Raw genomic sequence first — 26177 nt, forward strand, 5'->3', positions numbered from 1 at the left:
TCTCCCCCGATCTCCCTCCTTTCTTTCATTGCGCTCCACGCACACGCATTAAAAAGGTCCGCCAGTTCCCGATCGCTCCTTTTAATCAAAATGCCTTGGCACAAGCGTCTGCTGTCGGTCAAAAACGAACTCTTCCTCTTCACGACCCCACTCCTTCTTTTGCCCCTGCCGCTCATCATCGCCACCTCGGTAATTATTATTATTTTTTAATTCATGATCATTTTCATATAACGCAATCCATGCTAAATGATGGAAACATCCTCCATTTTTTTCTTTGATATTACGTAGTACTACTGTTTGACCTGCACCTGTTGCGTGTGAATGGGCTCATATAAAATGCAGGAAAAACGTGACTTGGTGGGGAAAAAAAGCTGTTATTCTAACTTGAGGGGGGCCTTTTCCAGCGTGGGAACATTCTGCGTCCAAGTGAGTTGTGACAACGGTGACGTGTTGTGATTAGACGTATAATAATAACAACATGGGTGGCTTGTGCGTTATTAAACAAAGTATGCTGTTAGCAGAGATACTCATGATCACTCATTATAGTTTGATGAGAGAGTACTGGTAAACTTTCATCAACACCCTATGACCGTCATATCTTTTTATTAGGTGAGAGCTATGATTAATGTTCGCTTGTTATTTTACAGCAAGCGGAATGCGCCTATGTGATCATCCTCATGGCGGTGTACTGGTGCACTGAGGTGTTGCCATTGGCTGTGACCGCTTTGCTCCCGGCGCTCCTCTTCCCTCTCTTTGGCATCATGGACTCCCAAAGTGTGAGTGAAAAGTGAGATCAGATTTTTGGAGATGGATATAGCAGGTTTAGATTTAAAAATACTGTAGTTTTTTTTTTTAGGTGACCCAGAGGCCTCACAGTTTTGGGGTCGAGGGTTCGATCCCAGGTGGGGCCTCACTCTGTGGAGTTTGCTAAGACATTTTTATGTACTGTTTTGTTGTTTTCTTCTAGAAAAGGTGTAAAAAAAATCTGAAAATTTAATCCATTGGTATTAACTGTGGGTTTTTTTAAGAAGAAAAATGTGTATTTTTCATGAAAAACATACCTTTAAAGAATATTTGTTGACTTTAGGGGAAAACAATGTTTTCTCTAGTCATATTTTTATTTCAAGAAAAATATCCAACTTTTTAATGAGGTTTTCAATCAATGTTCAAGATTTAATTAGAGTTAAATATTTTGCTATTTGTTTTAAAATATGGTTTTCAGAGAAAATATATTTGAAAACCAAGGGGTGTTTACCAAAATGAGTTTTTAATCTGTGGAAAGACATTTGTAATCTTTCTTATTTGTAATTAAAAAATAAACAAACACTGCCTTCTGTCTCATACGAGCATTCGCTGCATCCTCTCTCTCAGGTGTGCATGCAGTACCTTAAGGACACCAACTTGTTATTTGTCGGAGGTCTGATGGTGGCTGTGGCCGTGGAGCACTGGAACTTGCACAAGCGAATCGCCCTTAGAGTGCTCCTGTTCGTCGGCGTGCGTCCAGCACTGTGAGTGGAATCAGGTGTCCTAGTACCTCTGCCAAGAAATTTGTTCCTAATTATTGGATTGTTCACAAGTGGTCTAACACGAGGCCTTTCTAAGGTATATTTGTATTTAACAAGATAGTGCTTCAAAAAGACATTGCGGTGCATAATGGACCTCCAGTGAATACTACGTGGACTCCAGTTTGAGGACCAGTGCAGTTGATATTTGGTATCTTGTCTCCAGGCTTATGCTGGGTTTCATGAGTGTGACAGCCTTCTTGTCCATGTGGATCAGCAACACAGCTACTACAGCCATGATGGTGCCCATCGTCCAAGCCATGCTGGAGGAGCTCAACAACAGCGAGGGGCAGATGCCTGTCATTCTGAGCTCAGAGGAGGCCCAGAAGCCAGAAGTAGATGTCAAGCAGGAGAAAACAATGGAGGTGACAGGTAAAAGGATCTTTAACCCTCCGGTACTGATTTTCTTATTCCAACTCTCCGACTCTTGGTTCCCTTTCTGAAGGCCCCATTGTGGTGACTTTCTTGGACACCTCCGTTGAAGTGGTGCGGCAAAAGGAGGCACAGGAGAGACGGAAGATATGCAAAGGGATGACCTTGTGCGTCTGCTATGCCGCCAGCATCGGCGGTACTGCCACGCTGACGGGGACTGGTCCCAATCTGGTGCTCAAAGGACAAATGAGCCAGTGGGTACTATTACAGTGTTCCCTCATCATTTCATGGTTCAACTTCCGTGTTCTTGGTGCTTTGCAGATTTTCTCTATTCATAGATAATTACAGTAATAAGTACTAGCCTGCAAAATGTTTACCGGTATGCCTCAGACAATACAGCTAATATATGTTAGGAAATGTAATGTACAGTGTACAGTACGTCAAAAACCTTTGATAAAACATGTAAATACTAGTCTACCAAACATTTACAGGTAGGCCTACAAAAATGTACAGTACCGGTAGGATACGTTAGGAAGGGTAATGTACAGTGTACAGTATATAACATTTTATAGGAATGTATGGGAGGTTTATAAATTTGATGAGGGAATAATAAAGGTGTGGAACTTTTTTTTACGCTCTAGAATATGTTTATATATGGTTCCTACTTTGCGGAAATTCACTTAATACAGGTGGTTATGGAACGGATTAACCACGAAAATTGAGGGAATACTTGGTTTCTAACTTAAAACTAATTAGGTCCAAATCTATTGTGCTTCAGACTGTTTCCTGAAAATGGCGACGTGATCAATTTTGCTTCCTGGTTCGGATTTGCTTTTCCCAACATGATCCTCATGCTCGTGCTGGCTTGGCTGTGGCTACAATTTGTTTTCATGGGATTTAAGTGAGTAAATGGAAAGTGAGAAACCCGTAAAGTAGATGATTGGAATAAATGAAAATGTGTTGTCTTTTCCAGCTTCAAGAAGACGTGGGGTTGCGGCGCGGAAAAAACTGAGAAGGAGATGGCCGCCTACGAAGTGATCCGGGGACAGCATCGCCGGCTAGGGCCCATGTCTTTTGGAGAGCTCAGCGTCCTGGGTCTTTTCATTCTGCTTGTGGTTTTGTGGTTCTCCAGAGATCCTGGCTTTGTGTCCGGCTGGGCCACACACATCTTTAACTCCAAAAAAGAGTAAGAAGCCCTCCTTCTTTAAATCAGCCATACCTTCACACTAGAAACTTTTATGATCCTCTTTAGTAAAAAAAAAAAACCTGCTGCATGAATGACAACACCTAATGGCACCGCCTGAAATCAATCTGGAATTTGTGAAACTATTTAAGACGCAAGGGCGCATCTCATAAAAGCACGGCTTCTTTTCACTTAGGTATGTCACGGATGCCACTGTGGCTCTCTTTGTTGCCATTCTCCTCTTTGTCCTCCCGTCCAAACGTCCGTCGTTTTGCCCATGGAGGACCCAAAGTTTTGACACGGGTTAGTCCATCAAAAAGCTGTCGCCATGCAAAGATACAACACTGACACTTGGCTCACTCCATAGTATCCCTTCAGACCTCTAACTCAGCTTCACGTCTGCTCACGTGGAAGGTGGTCCAGAAGAAGTTACCATGGGGAATTGTACTGCTCCTTGGTGGAGGGTTTGCACTGGCCAAGGGGAGTGAGGTAAGAGAGGGACGGGATAGCACATGACATTGAAAATGTTTGTCTTTTGGACCCCCTCCTAATTTGAAAAATGACAACGTTGATCGATATTTTGGCTTTCAGTTGATCTGATTGGATCTTTGCTTAAACAAATGATGCACCAATACAATGCTTCCAGATACTGCTAAAAGATGAGTTTTGCATTTTTTGTGGTAACTTTGATTTAGTTCATTCCATAATGAAAGGGAGATACTAGCTTATGTGGAAAGACTGTAGTGACGATCAAAAAGATGCATAAAATAATGTTAACTTTAGTTGAACGCTCATCTGTATGTTGTTTTTAAGGTATCAGGACTTTCCAGGTGGATGGGAGACCAAATGAGCCCCTTGCAAAGCATACCACCCTGGTCAATTGCCATGATCTTGTGTCTTCTCATTGCAACCTTCACAGAGTGCACCAGCAATGTAGCAACTGCGACACTCTTTCTGCCCATCCTAGCCTCAATGGTAAGAGATAGAAAGAAAGAAAAAAAGTTGGGTTTGTTAAAAAACAACCATGATCGGTCGGTGGCAGTGGTTCAGCGAGGTGACGTAATTCTCTTTCAGCAGATTTTCTCCCCAATTGGAGTCAAGCTTTCAAACCACTCCCAGTGGCACTTTGCCCATTCTCCTCCTGTTTGGTCGCCCATCTAGTTGCTCATTCAAGCTGAATGTGTTAAGCCCCGTTGCCTAGGGGCCCCTCCTCCCATTTGTAACCCGCCAACATGCCAATTCAGCTCCTGGACCTTGCAATGTAGCCCACCCCGGCGCGGGCTGAAGAATGGTATTACTGTGCACCCTGGTCGAGGACGGCCAGCCAGAGCCATTGAGCCGGGTTGCAAAAGACTGTACCAGGTGTACTGAGAGGGATAGTTATTCAGGGTGAGGACAAGAAGAACAATAGACAACCTCCTCTGTTACTGTAGATTCAATTGAAAGTGGGTTTAAATTACAGCTTGAGACTTCCCTGTCAGAGAAACAGTGTGCATCAAATTTAAAAAGGTACAAAAATGGCTGTCTGGGACATTACCAGATATGACTTAATGTCAAGTTGCCACCATGCAAAGTTGGACAAATTATTCAAGCTTTACATTTTTGCCAGCAGATGGCTCCTTTGAATCTTTTCGGGTAGGCATTATCATAGCTGACTGACTCAAAGTCCTAGAATTATTGGCGAAGCAGTAAAGTTTGCAGCCATTCTCGGCTCAAACGTCATGAGGAAAAACTCGTTTCATGTAAAAATCCATGATTTTCCACATGCGATGGGAACTTCTCTTGAAGGGTGCAATCACATGTTGCTGGTCGCAACCGATGATTCAGTGTGGTCACAATTCCGAGGGCTGTTACCTATTTGCTGTATTTTGAGAAGCAGAAATTACTGTGCCCTTGTGATGTGCTGTACTCACAGAGTCATGTTTGCAAGCTGCTATTATTCTTAGCAATCTGGCACGTTTCTATTTCAGATGCCATGAGTCAGCCCTGAGTTTGCAGGAAAATGTCGAAATTATCCCATCTAATAAGAGTTTTCGCTTCAGCGGTTACCAGCTGACGTCGAGGGGAGGATTGAATTTGATCCTTGTTTGATTCCACAGTCCCAGTCCATCGGAATCAACCCTCTGTATGTCATGGTGCCTTGTACTTTGAGTGCCTCTTTTGCCTTCATGCTGCCCGTGGCCACGCCACCGAACGCCATTGTCTTCTCCTACGGATACCTCAAGGTTTCTGACATGGTGAGTGTGTCTTTAGGTTGTCATACTGAATTTGTAATGAGGACCACATGGAACTGGCATATTGCTCAATGCACCTGCCTTCACATGTGCTAGTAAGTCTATCCACATGTCCATCCATATGGATAATTGAAGATCAGTCTGTCACATACATTCATTCATTTTCCGTACCGATTATCCTCACAAAGGGGTTTACGGTCAGATAGACGTCTGTCTTGTGACCTATCTTTCATCTCTGCTCATGTCATGTTTCAGGCAAGGACTGGAATAGTCATGAACATCATTGGCATACTGTGCATCACATTGGCCATCAACACCTGGGGACGGGCCATGTTTCACCTGGATTCCTTTCCCACATGGGCCAACGCCACTGGGCCTTGACACCAACCTGGTTCCCCAGTGCCTCGATCCCCTGATTTTTGGTCAGATCCACAGCACGGTCTGAAGTGGTCTGTACTACTGATACACAAGTCTTGCATCAAGGTTATCCTGCAGTCCAAATGAGAGTCTTGAGGTCAGTTATTTCTACGAGGACAATCAAAGATAAGGATTGTCATGTTAGTAAAACACTAAATAACAACAGATAAACAGTGACGTCAATGACACTTTGCCAGAATCCTGATAAGGTTTTGATATGAACTAATCCAAACACTGAAGCATAAACATTGAACACAAACAATAATTGTGCATGAAAAGGTCAGCTTTTAAACAAAGTTTAAATGTGTTTAAACAAAAATCTTTGATATCTAAAATTGCTGCTTAACCATTCACAGGTTATAACAATCCATTAATGGCACATTCATAGATTGTTTATATTATAGCTTTCTCCTAATTATTGATGTTTTTTTAATATGCATATATAATTAATTCCTGGCTGCTTAAATGATCCAATGGTGGACCAAAGCTGTTAAAATAAGTTAATGAATAAATAAAAGTGAAAAGAAAATTGATTATGAAGAAAAAAATAAGAATAAAAATAAATAGCAGTTAAACGCAACAAACAACATGCAAGAATATTTGTAGAAGAAATTTATTTTCTTTGTTTAAAGTCAGACGTGCACATACATTTTATGAGTACTATTATTAATTGAATTTTCAAACCATCAACAAAATCTTGATGGCCGAAAGTCCTGAAGTTTTTGACTAAACTGGATTTTATGAATAACATCAAGATTTGTGCAAACACTCCCATTTCCATTCCATTCAAATCGGCACTGTATTTGTGGCAGTTTGCAATAATAATTATGAAATACTGCAATAACAAGTATTGTCTGTCATGCTGTATTTTTCTACATTTGTAAATATTTTTTGTGTATGAAAATAAAGTGTCTTATTTCCAAAAATGGTGAAAGATGTTTCACTGATTTATTTGCTATTTTTCATTTAATATTTTAAACAAGTTTTATTGGGATTTTGGTTGGTTGGATGTGTTTCCTTGTGTGTCCTGTCCACGGGATTGTATGTGTTTCACCTGCTGTGCCCCTTTTGTCTCCCACTCCTTGTGTGACCCAGATATTTGTAATTGTCATCAACCCCTGTCTGTGTATTTACACCCCGTGTTTTTGTACGTCCTGGTGGGAGTATTGTTTCCTGTTGTTCTGTTCGTCGGTGTGCATCTCCCCAGTTAAGTTTGTATTTTTGTTAATTTTCTCCCATTTTTTTATTATTTGAATGGTTATTTTTTTCATTAAAATCCTAAATTGTGAACCAGCACTTCCCCGCCTGCTTCCTGCTCCCCAGCCAACGAGAAATCATAACAGAATACTCCCACCAGGACGTACAAAAACAAAACAATGCAAAAAAGAGCAAGTGTTGGATCAACCATTCTCAATTTCATAGAAACACATGACTACTTGGTCCGCATGTGGGTGTGCAATCCTTTAAATACAGTTTGAGCAAAACACTAATGCTTTGATGGAAGAACACTTGTATTGTGTCATGTGTCATTACTTCTTTCTTTTGGAGCCGTTGCGCAAAATGACCTTTGCTTGTATTAGTCAGCTATGGACAGGATAGTATATAAATAAGCCATAGAGCTTATGTTATTTTGTGTACACCTTCATTTGATTATTTCATTTTTCACATTTTTTCAGCTACATTTGAAAACATCTGTACTTTTTTACTGTCAAAACTGGCAGAGACAGGTCAAGTCAACGGTGAGTTCTTGTAAGGTGGGAAAAAACCTGAAACAAAAACAGTGGAGAGTGTTGGGTTTATTGAAGACTACATTTTTCTTACTTGTTAACCCATCCTTGCACCTCACAAACCTAATGAATGACTTTTGCAGGAGGTAAAAACTACATTCCTAGTAACAACATGTATCAATTGTGCTGGAGGACAATGTGTGCCCTGGGTTGTAATCCTGTTAATAGGGGGGGAAAATGTTTTTTTGTATTGTATATTAGCAGCTGCAGAGAAGAGAGAGGGTTCTTCTTCATATTCACTGAGCTGAAATATATCGTATTGCACCTAAGGATATGTTTTCATCTAGTGCCATGATCCACTTCAGACTGACAAGGTCCCATTGTGGATGGCATGAATGTAGCTTCCTGGCTTCACTTACAAAGACAGTCCTCGAATATGCCATGTTAGGATTTGTATGGATCATTTATTGACATAAGAAACAATTTAAAAAATGCAAATTGCATGCTATTTACTACAGTAATACAACAGTTGCTCATTTATGTTGTGTGCACTTACAGTATTCACTCTATGCTCATATTTTTAGGTTACACATTGGAAATTTAATGTCAATCTTCAATTCATCTTCCACTTATCCTTATTTTAATGTACTTATAATACTACAATATATTAAAAGTAGGATAATCAATAGTCTATTTACGAATAGAGAACAGGATAAAAACTCCCTTATCCTTATTTTAATGTACTTATAATACTACAATATATTAAAAGTAGGATAATCAATAGTCTATTTACGAATAAGAGAACAGGATAAAAACTCCATGAGGGATGTAATTTTTTTTCCTGTTTTCAGTATGGATGATTATTATTTTGTTCAACATATAGATTGAGTTAATCTTTTTTTTATGAGAAAATATTCTTTAAAGTGGTATATGTTTATATGATTTTATTTCAGTGTATCATATTCCAACCTTTTAAGAAAGAAGAAAAAATTCAATTTTGAATAAATTGGTGTTCCATGAATTGGTTATTGAGAATGGAAAAGCTAAATCAATTAATTATATTATAAAACAAAAATGATATCATAAGGCTTCAAATAATGAATGCGTTTCCAATCTAGACAAAAAAAATGAAAGAAAAAGTGTGCAACTATATGCATATATTGCAGCGCCATCTATTGGCAAAATCAGATATAATACTTTAAAACGAGCAAAAATTTCATCATAAAGTGAACCCAGGAAGTAGATTTTCTTACGTTTGGCATGCCACCTGAAAGCCCTCTACTGGATGTTTATATTTCATTTTTCAATGGCCATGTTGTTACCGGACAGTTATCCAACAGAATTTAGCGGTACCAGGAGGAGTCACCGATTTATAAATCTTATTGGTGTCTTCTCTGTAGTTTTCTATCCACTGATCGATCGCTACATTCATGGTTATTTGCTGTGATATTTTAACACGCAAAAAATGACGGAACGTGGATCCTGGCATTCCTTTACCTTTCCATGGAGAGCAGTTCATTTACTCCGGATAGGACGATCGTTTTTTCCCGTGGGATTCACGGCAGAATTGAAAGAAATTGCGATTTTGGCTGCGCCTGCCGTGAGTAAACACAAACTTTAATACACTAAAATTAACTCATAATTAATAATCAAAATTATAAGGCTACTTATAGATAAAGAACGAGATTTTTTTAAATTATTTGCATTCAACCAGGCTCACATACCTACTTTTCTTTTCCCCAAAAAATCCAAAAAGAAATATAGTTATAGTGAAAAATGTAAAATATTTGGCCTATTGACAATTTTTTTGTGAGCTAAATTATTTTTTTTAAATTCTTTTTTTAAATCTAACCTTCACTGAAGGTTAGATATAAAAAAGAATTAAAAAAATAATAATTTAGAAGGTCCTTCAGTACATAATCACTATGGACTTGATATATATACTTGACATTTGACTCTAGAATTTGACCTCTGAGGCTCTGACATGATTTTTGAAGACATGAATGAATGGCAATGTACAAAGCCTATCTTTTTTTAAAGCCCAAAAGACTCATTCCTAAAAAAAAATCTCTCACTGCACAGTGTCTGGCACAACTCATGGTGCTTTCTATAAGTTTTGTCAGCACCATTTTCTGTGGTCATTTGGGAAGAGTGGAACTGGATGCCGTATCTCTGGCCATAGCTGTAAGTTTCACGTTAAACACAGTTTGTCCGATATAAGTGGCGATACGGATTTATTTTATTTTTCACCCACAGGTGGTGAATATTACAGGAATATCTATTGGCGCTGGGCTGTCCTCAGCATGTGATACTTTGATTTCTCAGGTAGGAGAACTTAAAGCACATAAAAACCATCACTACTTCTAAAGGCTGTCTTTTGTAGTGACTGATTTAATGTCAGATTTATGGGGCTGGTAATCTCTTGAGAGTTGGAGTGATCCTGCAGAAGGCAATCCTCATTCTCATCCTGGCCTGTTTTCCTTGTTGGGCTTTACTCATCAACACAGAATCTATTCTCTTAGCTTTTGGACAAGAACCAGAGGTTGCCAGGTTAGCGGATTCTCTCTTTTTTCTCTATGTTAAGCCATTTTTTTTCTCCAATGAGTCCGTTTATTTCACTTTTTCTCTTCCCAGGATGTCCCAGTTGTACATTAAGATCTTCATGCCTGCACTTCCTGTGAGTGTTAGACAGAATAAGAGAACAGCAAACTCAATTTTAAATCATTTTTAATCTCGGTAATGTAATGCAAGAGATGAATTAAATATTCTAAAGGGTAATCTTTCATAGAGCGCACTTTGGCCTCAAAAGGTTTTCCTGAAAAATATACACTTTACGCACTGTCTATTTTTCCTCTACAATTTCCCATCTTTAATTTACAGAAAAATGAAAAATTACATTCTGGGCACATTCAATACAAATCTGTTAAAATGGCATCCTAGATAATAATAAAAAGTTAACACACGTGTTGTCCAAAGAATCCATAACCTACTCTATTAGTATAAAGTTTGAATTACACCTCCAATTGTGGAATTTGTAGTAGAAGTCAACATTTTGCTATTTTCTATGCATTTTATGTCCATCTTATATTTGTTTACAGGCTACATTTATGTATGAACTGCTAGCGAGATACTTGCAAAATCAGGTAATATCTACTGGTCCTCTGCTATGGTACCCTTTTAAGATGTTAAATAATCTCTATTGTCTATTTCAGGGCATCATTTGGCCTCAAGTGATCACAGGCTTTGTGGCCAATCTCCTCAACGCCCTCATAAACTACATTGTTCTCTATGCATTAAACATGGGGGTAGTGTAAGTACTGAGAATTGAAATGGCGTTGCCTCGGTTTTCTTTTTCTTTTCACTCTGGCTTTGCAGGCAATTTTTACATGGCAAATTTGAATCATTAAAATATTTGACCAAGAAAATTGTTTCAAACGGAGACTACTCCCACATACTATTTTCATTCTCTAACAAAAAAAAATACCAGGTGAAGAGGAATTGATGGCCAATAGTAATTCAATAGAGAGCAGTTATTTTGTAGTCAAAGTTTGGATGTTAGCCACAAAATGCAGAACTATTAAGTCAAAGGTCATGAATTGTCCAACCATCAAGTATGTTAGAATGTTCATACCCCAAAGACTTTGATATTCTGCATGCTGAGAAACACATAGGCTTTGCATTAGTAGTATTTACCATTCGTTCATTTGACCCACCTTTCCATGGCAGCGGTTCTGCTCTCGCCAACACTGTGTCACAATTTTCCATGGCTGGCATCCTGTATGCTTACATCCTTTGGAGACGTCTTCACAAAGGGACCTGGGCAGGTGAGCGCAACATACTGTAGTGGAGGTGTGTTGAAATTAATATACTACAATGTTAATTTCTTTAAGATGTTTTCTGACTTCAAATGAGACTTGAAAGAAAAACATTTAATCATATCTCTAGATTATATATAAATATATATACACACATACATACATACATACATACATACATACATACATACACACACACACACATACATATATACACACATACATATACATATATACACATACATATATACACATACATATATACACAGACATATACATATACATACACATACATATACATACATTTACACACATACATATATACATATACATATATACACACACATACATATAGGTGCACTTTGTGGTGAAGCTTTCAATCTCATTATACTTGTATATTGACAATAAAGGCATTCAATTCAATATATGTATGCATATGTGTGTGTGTGTGTAAATAAAGCAATTTAAAACCTTGTATTCATTCTTGAACTTTCGCCACAGGTTGGTCCATAGAATGCCTGCAGGACTGGGGCTCATTTATCCACCTGGCCATCCCCAGCATGGTGATGATGTGTGTTGAGTGGTGGGCTTTTGAGATTGCCATCTTTTTAGCAGGTACTGTTAATTAAGCAACAGATTAAATGGAGTCCTTGACAGAAAAAAAGCACACTTTCCCTTGGGACAGGTCTAGTAAGTGAAGTGGAACTTGGAGCTCAGTCAGTCATCTATCAACTCTCCAATATTGCCTTTATGGTGACTAGAATTCATTGTTTTATTGCTTAATGATGTTGAGTGACTAGTGATGTTGTGTGTTGCTGTCTGTCAGTTTCCTTTAGGTTTCAGTGTGGCGGGCAGTGTAAGAGTGGGAAATGCGCTGGGAGCAGGAAACACCCAACTAGCCAAATTGTCTGCAAAACTGTCAGTGTTCTGCGCAGGTTAGCCCGACTGTAAACTCAGATTCCTAAAGAACGTAAAATGTAAATGCATACTCTCTTCGACAGTGTCAGTCTCCATATGTTTCGCCATCATCATGGGGAGCCTGAGGAATTACGTTGCTTATATCTTCACGAATGATGAGTGAGTATATCAGTAACAACTTATCTTATTGTAGATTCAAAAACCTTTTTTCACGTGCTTGAAGCCAGCAGAGAAATCCTGACCCTGCCTAACTTATTATTGTAAATATTAACTCGGTAATGCGCCTGGCAGTTGCAATGAGTCATGACTGGCTCATTAACACACTGCAGAAAAATAAGGGAAAGAAATCATGACTATTTTTGAATGCACTTATGTAACAGACAAATCCGACACTTGGTTGGCGAGGTGATGAAGTTCTACGCTCCATTCATGCTCATGGAGGCGACTTCAGTAAGTATAACAAAGTAAACAGTGAATCATGAATTTACTGTTGTGTATGAATCATCGATTGTGTTTTTGCAGGCGGCCGCCGGAGGGGTTATCAGGGGAACGGGAACACAGAAGGTCGGGGCCCTTTCCAGTGTTCTGGGTTACTTTGGAGTGTGTCTACCTGTTGGAGTTTCCTTGATGTTTGCAGCCAAATTAGGAATTAGGGGTATGGGGGTTTCATTTTTATTATTTTCACATCCTTAGCTTGATTTAATGTTTTGTTGTTTGCAGGCTTGTGGACAGGTTTCTGTTCCTCTGTGTCACTGCAGAGCTGCTTCCTGATTGGTTACTTGGCGATAATGAATTGGGACATAGTTACACTTGAGGTAATGCTTTTGGGATCTTTTTGGGGGGGAAAGAATGTGTTATTATTAATAATTTCTTTTTGTCCAGGCTCAGATTAGAGCTGGTGTGAACAGGAGTTCAGGTACATTGCAGTTTTATACATTCTATTTGCAAAATCAAATTGGCATGTTAAATGCAAGATCAAGTGTAGAATGAATAGATGGCAAATACAGAAATCACAACGGATATATCAAAAGTGATAGTAATGATGGCTATTGGTGACTAACCTCTCCCCCTGTCCATTCCACCTGAAGACCACCAGGAAGAAAGCGACACCAACACGTCAGACATGGAGTTGACCGACAAGGACGCGGCAATTGGAGTGACCGCTGTGAGCCAATATCGCCTCCGAAGGAATTTAATTCTGCGGCGAGGCTTCGTCGTGGTCATCATGCTCTTCATTCTAGCTGCCGGAATCGTGCTCAACCTGCTCCTGAGCAACCTGGTCACGTGATTTGACACCCTTTCATTTGCATTAGAGTGATCAGACTGACATTTTTGCAATAAATGTACAATTCATACTTTCCAGCTTCACTTGCGAAAAAGTAAAAAAATGTAGATTAAGTGGCCATAAATGATGATCGAGCCAAAACTACCGTATTCCTGGACTATAAAAGGCACAGGAAAATACTTTTGCCAAAGATTGACAGTGTGCCTTATGTATTAATCTTGGTTGTGTTTAATGACTTTGAAGCCATTTTATTGTAGCAGAACTGTTTTATACCATAAAACCATAATTACACTGTTAAAAGCTAAAGAAGAAATGAAATGTACAAATCAGTATTTTGTTACAAAAACAATATTATGTAATTAATTCTATTTAAAACATAGATATACTATTACCCGGCAAAAACCATAGTAATAATAATAATAATACATGAAAATAGCATAAAGTGTGCCTAATCTGAGTTTCTTCTTTCTCAAAGGCTCCTTGATTGGAAGAAATTAAAATGTGGTAATTCTTTTAACTCGTTAAATTAAATCTACACAGTGTTGTATTGTTGTAATATTGTACAAATTAGCATAACTAAATATATAAACACGTGGCATTTTTTATAGTATAAAGTATGAATTACCACATAGAGAGCTTGTCACATTTATGTACTAATTCATATTTTATACTATAAAAAATGCCACGTGTTTTTATATTTAAAGTTAGGATAATTTGTACAATATTACAACAATACAACAATGTGTATATTTAATTTAACGAGTTATCAAAACTAAATATATAAACACGTGGCATTTTTATAGTATAAAGTATGAATTAGTACAGAGAGCTTGTCATATTGATGTACTAATTCATACTTTATACTATAAAAAATGCCACGTGTTTTTATATTTAAAGTCATGATAATTTGTACAATATTACAACAATACAACACTAGATTTAATTTAACGAGTTAAAATAATGATCACATCAATTTCTTCCAATCAAGGAGCCTTTGATCATGACCATTTGATCATGAACCTGTGCTATTACCCCAGTCTGTTGCAGTCCGATTACTTTTGGAGGGCGTGGCCTCCGGCAGAGGTACCAGAAAGTACATGCAGGTTCCGATTGCCATCAGAGCGATGGCAGCCAATAAGACAAAACCTCGTCTGAGCAGCAGCTGGCTCCGGGATAGAAGGTCAGCATTCTCCCTTCGCTGTGGGACTGTGTTGACCTCCCACGTGACGGGCTGATACTCTTCCTGTTCGGCCACGTGTGTGTTTTTTTGGGCACGCTTCACCGCCTGGGAAAAACAAAACAGAAGAAAATGTTGCTTCCGTTGTCATTACAAATGCTGACTAGCATACGAATTGATTGAATCCATGGATTGTTGGGATAACTTTGTTCAATTATGTGGTACTTTAGACCTGCTTCTCATGTCTTTGACCAGACTTCCTTCAAGTCAAAATAAGTTTAAGATTGACAGTAATCACTCGTACATCTCTGCTGAAAAAGCTGCCGTGCATCAAAAACAAGTATTAATCGATAATGGAAGAAAACACTACATGGAAGAAAATACTATAGCACATTTGAAGTACACATGCAGGACATATACATTCAGTGGCTATTTGTTTGCAGGAACACTACACGCTTGATGCGGTGGGAAAATTGTATAGTGCTGCAATATGTAATTAAATCAAAGAAAAATGCATCAAGAAGTCAAAGCAAAATCAAATTGAGGCCGTTTCCAGCGGCTGTTCTAACAACTGAGTGTTCCAACACAATGACGATGATTACCTCCTCTGTGATTTTCTCCCAGTCTAGCCGAAAGATGACAATGATGAAAAATGTGGATTGCAAGATGACGCATATCAAAATCCCCAGCCAGAAACCTTTGACCATAAAAAAAGCAAAACTTTGTTTTTCATGAGTTATACAATTAAGTTAACAGGATGTTCTTGTAAATTATTTTATAAATATTAATTGAGAGGACACAAAGCAGTAAAATGAGAACAGTAGCAATGATGATTTCATTACCCATAATTCGGAGCTTTGCTACAAACATGAGCGTAACACTCAACGTGAGTCCGACGCCGTAGTAGCCGATAAAGTTAGCCACGGCCGGAATTTTCGGTTTTCCTGCTCCTAAGAAGATGCCTGTGCACACACACTGACAAAAGGCCGAAAACGACAAATATTGATTATTTTTGATCAGTCTGTTTGATAAATGTACACATCCAAGACTCACCACAAGACCATCAAAGAACTGAAGGAAGCAGTATTCATTCATCAAGAGGGACACCAGATCGACGATCTTCCTGTAATTATATTTTTTACTCCAAAAAATTTACTGAATAAATACATTGCTATTTTATTTATTTACCGTTTAAGACCATACAGAAAAAATCACAAGTATAATCTTAGGTCAAGGAAACATGCTTTGGAAGTCCAAATTTAAATACCAAAAATTGCTAATAATGTTTTAATATGATTGTTATGCCTGCATAAATAAAGGTTTCAATTCAGAAGCAGTTCTAGTGTAATGGAGGAATGGTTTGTGTTTAAGTTCAGAGGTTGCCCAGTACCTATATGAATGAAGTAGTGTCCACTCACTGATCAGAAGTGAAGATGTAGCCAATCACTGATTTAGTGGCACCAAGCACGATACCTTCAACAACTGCAAATGCACCTGAAGACAATCCACATAAACACACACTCTAATATACCAAGAGGTATTGACAAGAGGACAAATATAGCACAAAACTGTGAGGTATTCTTCAAAGAGCAACACTGCCATTTTTGTGAGAAATAAACTTAATATAAGAACAGCCAAGTAATTCCAATCAGTAACAGTAATGGTTTTCTTTATAAAGACAGAAAAATGCCTTTTCATAGGAATAGAGAAGTATATTGCAACACTTTTTAAATAATTTTGTCCATTTATTTACCTCCTTTTACCTTTTAACAAAAGCCATCATTTTTTTCCATCTTATTCATTCTGTTTTATCCAAAGCCCCTATTTACAAAGTTAAATGAAACTTAAATGTCACCTGCAAGGGTGAGGGACACCTTGCAAGCGAGGATGGCCCTGCTCGTGTCTCCTGCCCCGAGGGCGTTTCCCACCCGAGCGCAAGCAGCTGCCTGGATACCGAAAGGGAACTTGGAAGAGGAAAAGGTGTTTTTTTTGGTTATATAAACAAACATGTAAACTAACCAAACACATATAACTGATGCACTATACCATGTAAGCCAGCAATGTCACCATCATCACCGCATGCTGAGCGGCAAGCTCATCATCACTCAACAAACCTAAAGGGCAAAATGACACAACATCATTAGTACAAAACCAAACAGTTCATATAGGATGTATAAGTAGCTTGCTTCCAGAAATGCAGTAGTTACCAGCAAAGAATCCCCCAAACTCATAGACCCACCACTCGAAACACTTCATGAGCATGCTTGGAACAGCTAGCCTCATGTAGGACCCCCATTCCTGTAAAGATTCCACTGACCAGCCTATTGGAGAAGACAATTAGACAATCCAACTGGGGAAAACAAATCGCGCGTGTGTGTGTGTGAGTGGGCTAACGGGGTTGCCAAATTCTTACCTCCCCATGTTGACATGTGTAGTTTCTTCAAACGAATGTAAGCAAACAGTAGAAAACAGATGCAAATATGAGAGCAAGCGTTGACAACTGCTGATCCACTGCAGAAAGAAATGCACTTTTTTTTAGCTGGTATGATATAATAGCTTCCTTTTTTTCAATTGAAATCCACTTACGTCACACCTAAATCGAGCCAGTGTAAGAAGACATAATTCATCAGCAAGTTGCCAACATTTGCCATGGCTGCAGTGTACATTTGTGGAAGGATGATACCCTAAAATACAAAACCGGGCTGAATGAATGAAATATCTAAACCTAATTTGTCGAGAACCTTTTATGAAATCTCTGAAGTTACCTGGTTCTGCAAGTAGGACACTTGAAGATTGTGCAGAAACATTGCCTGAAAAACCAGGCCACAATATGACACTTGTCTTAATGAGACACCCTAATGAACAGAAATGTTGCAACTCACTGGCACGGCTGGAAGGAAGGCAATGATGTACACATGAGCTATTCTGAAATAAAGAGGATTCAAATCCGCATGCTTCAGAAATACCAAGCACTAAAGCAGCTCTGTGGTGAGTCGGTTGTTACCGGGTGACTTTAGGGTCCTGACCCATAAGCAGTAGGAGGCTCTGGGCATTGAGAAGGAGACCCCAGCAGGGGAGACAGAACAAGAGCAGAATGACAACACTTCGCTGAAGGATCACTCCCACGCGCAGCAGGTTTTTACCACCAAAAGTCTATTGTGGACATGCTTTGGGTTATTTGAGGAGATATTTGTATCTCCACATGAAGTTTTTTTTGGAATACCTGGGAGACCAATGTATCACAAGCAAGACTGAGACCATAGCCGGTTGCTGCCGTGGTGACATTAATTGTCTGAAATGGACATACACATGATGTTGATTCATTCTTGCAAATGCATGCAGTGTTTTCCTAAGAGTGACTTTATCACAATTCCCAAAATAACATTTAGAAAAACAATAATTTCCCGTGGGAGAGTGAGAGTGCCAACCCATTTTTTTTAATTAAAGAGGAGACAAGCACTTACAGCAGAGGCTAATCCAAAGCCAGCCATCACCTCTTTGCCCAAACGTCCGCAAAACATGGTGACCACAAAGGGAAGAAGATAATTGAGGATTCGGGAGAGCAACTGAAAAACATGAAATATATATATTTTTTTAAATGATGAAAATAGTGATTTATTTTATTCACTAGGGAGTGCGTTTTGAATTTAAAGTATTTATTTTGCTGTACTACAAGGCCCTTAATCACATTTCATTTATTATAATACAGTCTTCTACTATCTGGTTTTGATTGATATTTTCTGTTCATTTACTTTGATTGAGTTGAAACTAAGATTGCATTTTCCAGCTATTGTATTATTAGTAAGATTAGACTGTAGGTTTATTGTATTTATCTTTAGTTATACTGTGTTCATTTCAAGTACAACAGCCATAGTTATGTGTAATTATTATACATTCATATTTTTTCTTTAGATAATTCAGGTGTTTAAAGCTTTAAAATTATTTGGGGGTATTTAAATATCCATGTAGTATATATACGGTAGTTGTACAATTATAGACCTTGATGTGTAGCCATTTAGTGGAGCTGCAAATTATCCGCATTTAAAAAAAACTGTATAAATAGCTCTATGGCAGGGTATTATTATACACCTGGTCAATGTCCACATATTTGTTAATAAACACAATTTCCAATCTTACCAGAGGCCCGGTCATCCTTAAGATTTGGTACATTTCCTCTTTGTGGCTCAGAGGCATATCGAGACAGCTCGGCCAGCAAAAGACCCTCTTGTTGCCCGATCTCCCCGCCATGTCTTCTTCTACAACTCACATTCAGGTACGCTTCTCTCTGATGTTTGCCATCTCTTGTTGTCACATCAAAAGTCACTTCCAGGATGTCAGGGAGAATGGAGCGAGCGCTTGTTGCTTGCTTTCTTTGGAGCCCCACCAAGTGCAGCTGAAATAACTCAGATTGATGAAAGAGCACATGTTGAAATCCAAACAATCTATCACAAATGTTGAAAATAGTGCTTTTTTAAACGTTTAATTCTGCTGATGAAGGAAGACATTTCCAAAAGAAAAGATTTAGCTATTTAGGGGTGTGAGTATCTCTTTTGTAAAGAGTATAGTTATATTGCGAACTGCAGTTTTAGAAAGCTTAACTCTTTCAGAGAAAGTGGACATCTAATAGCATTAGTTTAACTCTTTCACTGCAAGCTGAGATCACAGAATGTGTGTTGTGGTAGTTAGTAAAAGATGGAATTTGATATTTAAGAATTCTGATGACAGCCATAGACGTCCAATCTATTTTAACGGGGAGGGGCTGTAAGGGATCGAAACCAGGGACGATTGGACGCCATATGATTGGTACGTATAGCATCGTTAATGGCACTGAAAAAGTTGAATGTAAATTCAGAAATCGAGAGGTTAAAGCAGAGGATGGGAATTAGTCTATTATTAAAACTTTTGTATGACTTGTTGAGACAATAAGATTAACATTTTTAATGTGATTATAAATGTATTTTTTCTATTATTGCTAGATTTCCTATTTTAAGTGGGAGGAAAAAAGACTTGGTTAGGCATTTCAGGATCTTTTTTTTTCACTCAATATAAGGCATTTTATACAAAATACAAAACAAACCTTAACTCAAATCAAACTAATAAAAAAAACATACAGTAACCTTGTAGTTAGCTACACAGAGAAAAAAAATGTGATCAACTTTCAAAGTCTCACTTGCAGAGTGACCTTGACGATAAATGATTGCTGACGTTTCATCTTGTCTTCATCAGTCCAGCATGCTGAGACTCGGAAGAGGACCGTGTGTGGCATTGATGCTTGTCACGTTGGACTCGAGCAGCAGTGGCGAATTCTCGGGCGGAGGCAAGAGAAAATATATGCAAGCGCCCACCATCAGTAGGCCCAGCGCCGTAACTATAGTGACGCCTCGTCGGAGAACCAGTTGGGAAACGGAGAGGTGCCTGGCATCCTCCATATTTGCACTGCTTTGCTTTGACTTTGGGGAAAAAAAATCAACCATGACTTCATTTGAATCCTTTTTTTTAAATAAGCAATATACTATATCATCCATTCATTTGATCAGTATTCCTTTGCAGGTAGTTTAGAGCCGTGTCAGTCTGAATGTGAGCTGTGTACGAATTTTCGACTTACATTGTGCTGGAGTTGGATCTGTTCTCCACTGTGGTTGAGAGCAGGAGTGTTCAGCAACGCCACGTTCATCTTTGTCTTGGCTCGTTTTAGCGCCTGGATTCAGCAAAGACAATCATCTCATGAGTACACGCCTTATGGAAGAACCCAAATTTTCAACACTTGCACCTCCTCCGTGATGCTCTTCCAGTTGAGTTTGGATAAGACCACGATGTAGAAGATGGATTGTAGAACCACGCAGATGAAGAGCCCCAGCCAGAAACCTGCGAAGAGAAGCAAGCGAAACGCTGAAAGACACTTTCATCAAGTTTGTATCAAAACGAGCCTTCTGTTAAATACCTAAAATGTCCAATTTGGCGAAAAACATCAGAGCAATACCGATGGGACAGCCGATGACATAGTAGCCAATGAAGTTAACCATCGCTGCAATCTTTTGCCTGCCCATTCCCATTAAGATGCCAGTGGATTGACACTGGAGGGTGTGGGGGGAAAAAGTGAGCAGTGGATAGTGCACTTTTTAAAAATCAATTTCAAATACATTTGATCCTTTAAAGTATTTGTTACGCACCACTAGGCCATCAAATATCTGTAGGAAGCAGTAAATGGTCATCAAAGGAGACAGCAAGTTGATGATCTTTCTGAAAAAAACTAATATGTGAGGAAAACCCTATTGAAATGTTTCCATTTTTTGGTGTACTTGACACTTTGGTCAAAACAAACAAAAACAGATACACTTTCTTCATAAAATGATAGCTCTTCTACGATTACGATTAGAGTGAGATTAGCAGAGATACTCACGGATCAGAGGTGAAGAGGAAGCCAACGACGGACTTGGTGGATGCGAGTACGATGCCCTGAACGACGGCTAAGGTGGCTGCACCAAAACAAAGAAAACACATGATGTTGACCGCTGACACCGGCGGCGGGAAAGCAGCTTCTGACCTGAAAGAAAGAATGCCACCTTGCTGGTAAGGCGCGCTCCTGCTGTGTCACCTGCACCGAGGGCATTGCCAACTCGAGCGCATGTGGCCGTCTGAATACCAACCGGCACCTGTTTGGATGACATTTTTGCAGTGTTTTTTCGCTGTATGAAAAACAAAATGACCAAACTTCCTCACTATACCATGTAGTTTAAATTTGCCACTGTTATAAAAGCATGATGGACAGCCAGCTGTTCTTTACCAAGCATCCCTGTCACATAGAAACACAAAGACAGCAATATTCAATATTTTACATAGTATTTATACTGACTGTGAGATCATTTAGAGAGCAGGAAGAATAAAAAATAAATAAATCAATGCTTCTCAAAGTAAAGTACGTATGGTTTATCGGCTCCTTAAATAAATTGAATATTCAAACCACCTTTTTTAATCCTCGACAGTGCATTTATGAAGTCCAGTTGTATTGCATTTAAAGAAAAAATAAAAGACTATATATATATATATATATATATATATATATATATATATATATATATATATATATATATATGTGTGTGTGTACGTGTGTAGGTGATTATGTATATATATGTACATATATACATATACATGTACATGTACTGTATATGTATACGTATATGTATACGTATGTGTATATGTATACGTATATGTATATGTATGTATTACATATACATATATATACACATACACATATATATGCATATATGTATGCATGTATGTATATATGTACACATGTATGTATATATTTTTTTACCAGCAAAGAAGCCCCCAAATTCAAATATCCACCATTCGAAACAGGTCATGAGTGTGCTGGGTATGGCCAGTTTCATGAAGGAGCCCCACTCCTGCAGTGACTCCACAGACCAACCTTCAGGGGGCAGGAGACAAACATTTATGGAGACACTCGCCACTCACAGAATTTGGTACACTCCTGTAGCATCTGCCTATTGCTATGACAATTTCGAATCTTTCACATCAATGAGCAATGACAGTAAAATCAGAAATCTTAACATGTGGATGTGAGGTATTCTACATCACCTCCCCATGTGGATTTATGCAGTTTCTTCCACCAGATGTAAGCAAAAAGGAAGCCACAGATGTAGATTTCTGACAGGGTGCTGGCTGCCGCAGAGCCGCTGAATTCAAATATCAAAAAGGTTTATGCCAAAAGTTATACAGTGGGATCTGTGTGTGTTTTTACTTACTACAACCCCAAATCCAGCACATTAATGAAGATGTAGTGGGTCAGCAAGTTTGCCACGTTTGCCAGGGCAGCGGTGTACATCTGTGGTACTATGATACCCTTGATCAATGACAGGAAAATTAAAAATACGTTGGCCGCTCATCATCTAGGACGTTTCAGATTCTAGGGTCAATTGCAGGACCTCATTCATTAAAATACAGTAAAATGAATGACTAAATGACAAATCTTAACATTTTGTCTTCCTGTTAAAGTTTGCTGTCTCACTGAACATAATGATAGTGGACTTGCTTTAGCTAAGCCATTTAACATCAAGCTAACAAAACAATGGAAAATATTAATTTTATAAAGCACATGGTCAGATTAGTATTTAAAAAAAAATAAAAACACAGTTGATTTTTGGGGTGAGGGAATGCAAGGCATGATTTGGCATGATCCATTTCATCCAGTGAAGACAAACATTTCCCAAATAAGTGTTTGGAGTTATGTGGGTATTGATGCAACATACTTAAGTTTCATCTCAAGGGACCAGTGCACAGGTTTTAATATCTTGTATGAAATAGTGTAGAGTGTTTGAGACAGTGAGAGAGTGTTGTTGTTGTTTTTTTCAATTGCACTTTGAAGCAGTCCATTTTTCAGCCCCCTGATAACGCTTCCTAGTAACAAATGACCATGCAAAAACCAGGAAATCTTCAGAAGAGTCGAGAAATTACAATTTCCTAAACTACGGAACGTCATCAAACTCTACCGCCAAAACACGTTTAACGTTATAGCATTAGCCAAGAGGAGAAAATGGCCATAAAAATTGTGGCGTCCAACAACAATGGTTGACTTTCAGTGTTTTTTTTCCTGACTTATTTTGTGGGCCTTCTTGTAATTGGCCTGCCAACTCAATTCCATATTACCAAGGTATACTGACTTTGAATATTATTTATTGTACATTGACTTCATGTTATGCAATGGGTATTATATATGGGTCAAGTGGTTACAATTTGGTGGCAGGAGTCATTAATGGAAAAGGGACCTTTAAATTGTTTCTTCATACCTCACTTGATGACAAAATAATGACAAAGGAAGCAATATGATCTAAGTGGTAGCTCACCTGATTCTGCAGGTAAGACGTTTGAAGGTGATACAGGAACATTGCCTAATTGAAAGACAGATTGTGACACATTTAAGATTTTCATTAGCCATATGAGTCACTTGAATAGAAGAAAAACCTACGGGTATTGCCGGGAGATACGCCGTTATATACACCTGTGCAATTCTGAAATAACAAAGTCTATTGTGAGGATAAGGAGGCGTGCTGATCCGTCAGTGGTGCTGTGGCGTTACTTACTCAGCGACCTCGGGGTCCTGGCCCATAAGCAGTAGGAGTCTCTGGGCGTTGAGAAGCAGACCCCAGCAGGGGAGACAGAAGAGCAGCAGGATGATGACGCCTCGCTGCAGGATCACTCCCACGCGTCGCAGGTTTTTACCGCCAAAAGTCTGTTGCACGTCGTTTTTATTTAGCATTCAAGGTCAGAGACAAGGGATGTCATTGTGTAAGTGGGTTTTCCCAGACCTGAGCCACCAAAGTATCAAGCGCAAAGCCTAAACCCAAACCTGTTGCTGATGTGGTCACATTAATGGTCTACAAAAGAAAGACAACAAACAGCAATTGATTAAACTTCTTAAGGGTGATTAGGGTCACACATTGATTGAATCACTATGTTACTCTGTGAAAAGCACATCTTACTTATCTCCAGTGAAAGGCCTTTTTAAAGGCTGAAAGCCACTCGAGTGACCGCTCAAGTAGTTGTTGTTGTTCTTGTAGACACTCATTTTAAAGTACATAAATTTGAGAACCAATCTTCTTGACAGTTGGTAGCAATTTGGGATTTTTTCACTAGGAGACGTTTTTCTATAGAAATTGGCAAAAATTGTCATTTTGTACGTCATTGTCATCCATTTCTATTTGAAACTAAAAACACATGGAGATGGCTTTTTTTCCTCTAAAGAAAAAAAAATTAAGGGCCATTTTTTTTAAAAGATAGACTTTTCATTGGCATCACAAGATTTTTTAAGGAAAACAAAATATGTACTTTTGGGGAGGAATTAAAGCAAAAATCCGAATGGCGTATTCTTAACTGGAGAATGCCATTCGGGACTTACAGCAGAGGCTAATCCATAGCCGGCCATCACCTCGTTGTTGAGGCGTCCACAGAATACGGTCACCACAAACTGGAGCAGATAACTGAGGATTCGTGTGAGCAACTAGGACGAAAAGCTGGTTAGGGACCCCCTCGACTGCATGCCAAAGCAAAGAATTATGACCTTACCAGGGGCCCCATCATCCTCAGGAGGTGGTAAATCTCCTCCCTGAGGGGCACTGGGAGTTTGCGACGTATCCAGCTGCAGAAGAATATCTTGTCACTGGCTACTTCCTCCATGTTTGTTTGTGTGTGGAGCACGTAGACTCGCTTTCTCTCAAGTAGTCGTTAGACGCTGTAACTGTGTGCACGTCTTGTTATGCAAACCTCAAAGGTTACTAATTAATCCCAAGGAGGCTAAGCATTTTGCAGGCGTGCCAAACCAGCGAGTAGTAGTCATAGCAGCTTTATCTTGACACTTAATGGTCATTGTATTCTGCTCCAGATGATAATCTTGTTATTGGCTAAATACAATGTTTAGACATTGTATCAAGACTCTAGATCATAATGCCACTCCTTAATTTCATGTTGGTTACTGTGTAAAAGCATTTTAAGATGGCTTTGAAAGTGTTACATAAGTAAAGTTGAGTTGTCTTCAAATAGCTACTGGGTAAAGATAATGTTTGAAAAAAAAAAGTTAAAAAGTTACTAAAAGTTTTGTATTCTATTCTTAAGGTATATTGAATGTACTGTTTAACTCAGTCATGCAGCAAAATTCAGATTTGATCCATTTTGAACAACAATGGAGCAAAACCTGATTCTCACAAAAGCATAGCTATGGACATTTTGGACAACCAAATCAGAGTCGATGAACGATCAGAGATCTCAGTGATGGCCTTAACGGTCACTTATCCAAGTTAACAGTGCACGTTGTCAGTGACGCTGTTAACGTGCAATGAGCCGCTGTCTAAATTCATCAGGAAACATGTCAGAGTGCACTACCGTCCCTAATTCAACATCCTCTGACACTGCACAGCATAACACAAAAAATTCAACCAGTTCTTTTCTTCATTCATTCATTTTCTGAACCGCTTATCCTCTCAAGAGTCACGGGGGGTGCTGGAGCCTATCCCAGCTGACAGGGCGGGGGGACACCCTGAATTGGTGACCAATCGCAGTGTACCAGGAAACATAACCATTCACACTTACTCACACCTAAGTGCAATTGAGTGTTCAACTAGCCTAACCTGCACAGTTTTGGAATGTGGGAGGAAACCGAAGTGGCCAGAGAAAACCCACGCAAGCCCAGGGAAAACATGCAAACTCAACACAGGAGGACAGACCTGCAATGTTCCCTCTAAGCTGCGCGCGTGCGCAATTGCGCACTACTCTCGTCTTCTCTGCGCACAGCAAATCATATGGAGCGCACAAATGAAAATCCCAATTTATTTTTTATTTTTAGCTGCGAGGACGACGCGCGAACCACTCATCCGCCGGGCCGCCCATTCATAGATATTAATCATTACATTTTATTATTACTAAATCATTTACGTGTAGTAGACATGCACCTGCTTATGGTAGGTGTGATACTGG

The 26177-nt window shown here is 38.9% G+C and overlaps 4 protein-coding genes and 1 long non-coding RNA gene across 8 annotated transcripts; 2 read left to right on the top strand and 3 right to left on the bottom strand.

Annotated features, from left to right (window-relative positions):
- Positions 1-31: 31 nt before the first annotated feature.
- Positions 32-6702, top strand: slc13a5b (solute carrier family 13 member 5b). The gene is made up of 12 exons (XM_077610625.1): positions 32-189; positions 648-776; positions 1372-1508; positions 1729-1934; positions 2008-2188; positions 2713-2835; positions 2908-3120; positions 3314-3420; positions 3485-3606; positions 3931-4092; positions 5217-5354; positions 5607-6702. Exons 1-12 carry the CDS (start codon positions 91-93, stop codon positions 5730-5732), a joined length of 1743 nt encoding a protein of 580 aa, XP_077466751.1. The 5' UTR covers positions 32-90; the 3' UTR covers positions 5733-6702.
- A 521-nt stretch (positions 6703-7223) lies between these two features.
- On the bottom strand, positions 7224-13269 carry LOC144083107 (uncharacterized). 2 transcript variants are annotated; one of them, XR_013303476.1, is made up of 4 exons: positions 11782-13269; positions 11209-11311; positions 8993-10170; positions 7224-7534 (listed from the first exon to the last, which is right to left on the bottom strand). It is a non-coding gene; the product is annotated as an uncharacterized LOC144083107 (long non-coding RNA). The 2 variants fall into 2 exon arrangements; XR_013303475.1 differs by lacking the exon at positions 7224-7534 and having other exon boundaries at positions 8531-10170.
- slc47a3 (solute carrier family 47 member 3) lies at positions 8743-13583 on the top strand. The gene is made up of 17 exons (XM_077610631.1): positions 8743-9095; positions 9578-9679; positions 9752-9820; positions 9897-10045; positions 10130-10172; positions 10594-10638; positions 10708-10805; positions 11222-11319; positions 11812-11925; positions 11996-12063; positions 12137-12245; positions 12312-12387; positions 12609-12678; positions 12751-12883; positions 12949-13043; positions 13111-13144; positions 13317-13583. The coding sequence occupies exons 1-17, from the start codon at positions 8961-8963 to the stop codon at positions 13514-13516; spliced, it is 1638 nt and encodes a 545-aa protein (XP_077466757.1). The 5' UTR covers positions 8743-8960; the 3' UTR covers positions 13517-13583.
- A 931-nt stretch (positions 13584-14514) lies between these two features.
- On the bottom strand, positions 14515-19062 carry LOC144083104 (multidrug and toxin extrusion protein 1-like). 3 transcript variants are annotated; one of them, XM_077610628.1, is made up of 16 exons: positions 18828-18975; positions 18155-18256; positions 17914-17982; positions 17695-17843; positions 17573-17615; positions 17456-17500; positions 17277-17374; positions 17104-17201; positions 16898-17011; positions 16737-16804; positions 16546-16654; positions 16109-16184; positions 15744-15813; positions 15533-15665; positions 15293-15387; positions 14515-14798 (listed from the first exon to the last, which is right to left on the bottom strand). In XM_077610628.1, exons 1-16 carry the CDS (start codon positions 18936-18938, stop codon positions 14526-14528), a joined length of 1653 nt encoding a protein of 550 aa, XP_077466754.1. In that variant the 5' UTR covers positions 18939-18975; the 3' UTR covers positions 14515-14525. The 3 variants fall into 3 exon arrangements, with proteins under 3 accessions (XP_077466754.1, XP_077466755.1, XP_077466753.1); XM_077610629.1 differs by having other exon boundaries at positions 17284-17374; positions 17456-17580; positions 18958-19062; XM_077610627.1 differs by having other exon boundaries at positions 15533-15813.
- An 850-nt stretch (positions 19063-19912) lies between these two features.
- LOC144083105 (multidrug and toxin extrusion protein 1-like) lies at positions 19913-26003 on the bottom strand. Its single transcript, XM_077610630.1, has 17 exons — positions 24774-26003; positions 24607-24708; positions 24017-24085; positions 23792-23940; positions 23677-23719; positions 23555-23599; positions 22457-22554; positions 22290-22387; positions 22006-22119; positions 21416-21483; positions 21235-21343; positions 21091-21166; positions 20861-20930; positions 20632-20764; positions 20461-20555; positions 20296-20388; positions 19913-20140 (listed from the first exon to the last, which is right to left on the bottom strand). Exons 1-17 carry the CDS (start codon positions 24882-24884, stop codon positions 19913-19915), a joined length of 1701 nt encoding a protein of 566 aa, XP_077466756.1. The 5' UTR covers positions 24885-26003.
- Between the last annotated feature and the right edge of the window lie 174 nt (positions 26004-26177).

This window comes from Stigmatopora argus, chromosome 10 (assembly GCF_051989625.1).
Source record: "Stigmatopora argus isolate UIUO_Sarg chromosome 10, RoL_Sarg_1.0, whole genome shotgun sequence".
Lineage (NCBI taxonomy): Eukaryota > Metazoa > Chordata > Actinopteri > Syngnathiformes > Syngnathidae > Stigmatopora > Stigmatopora argus.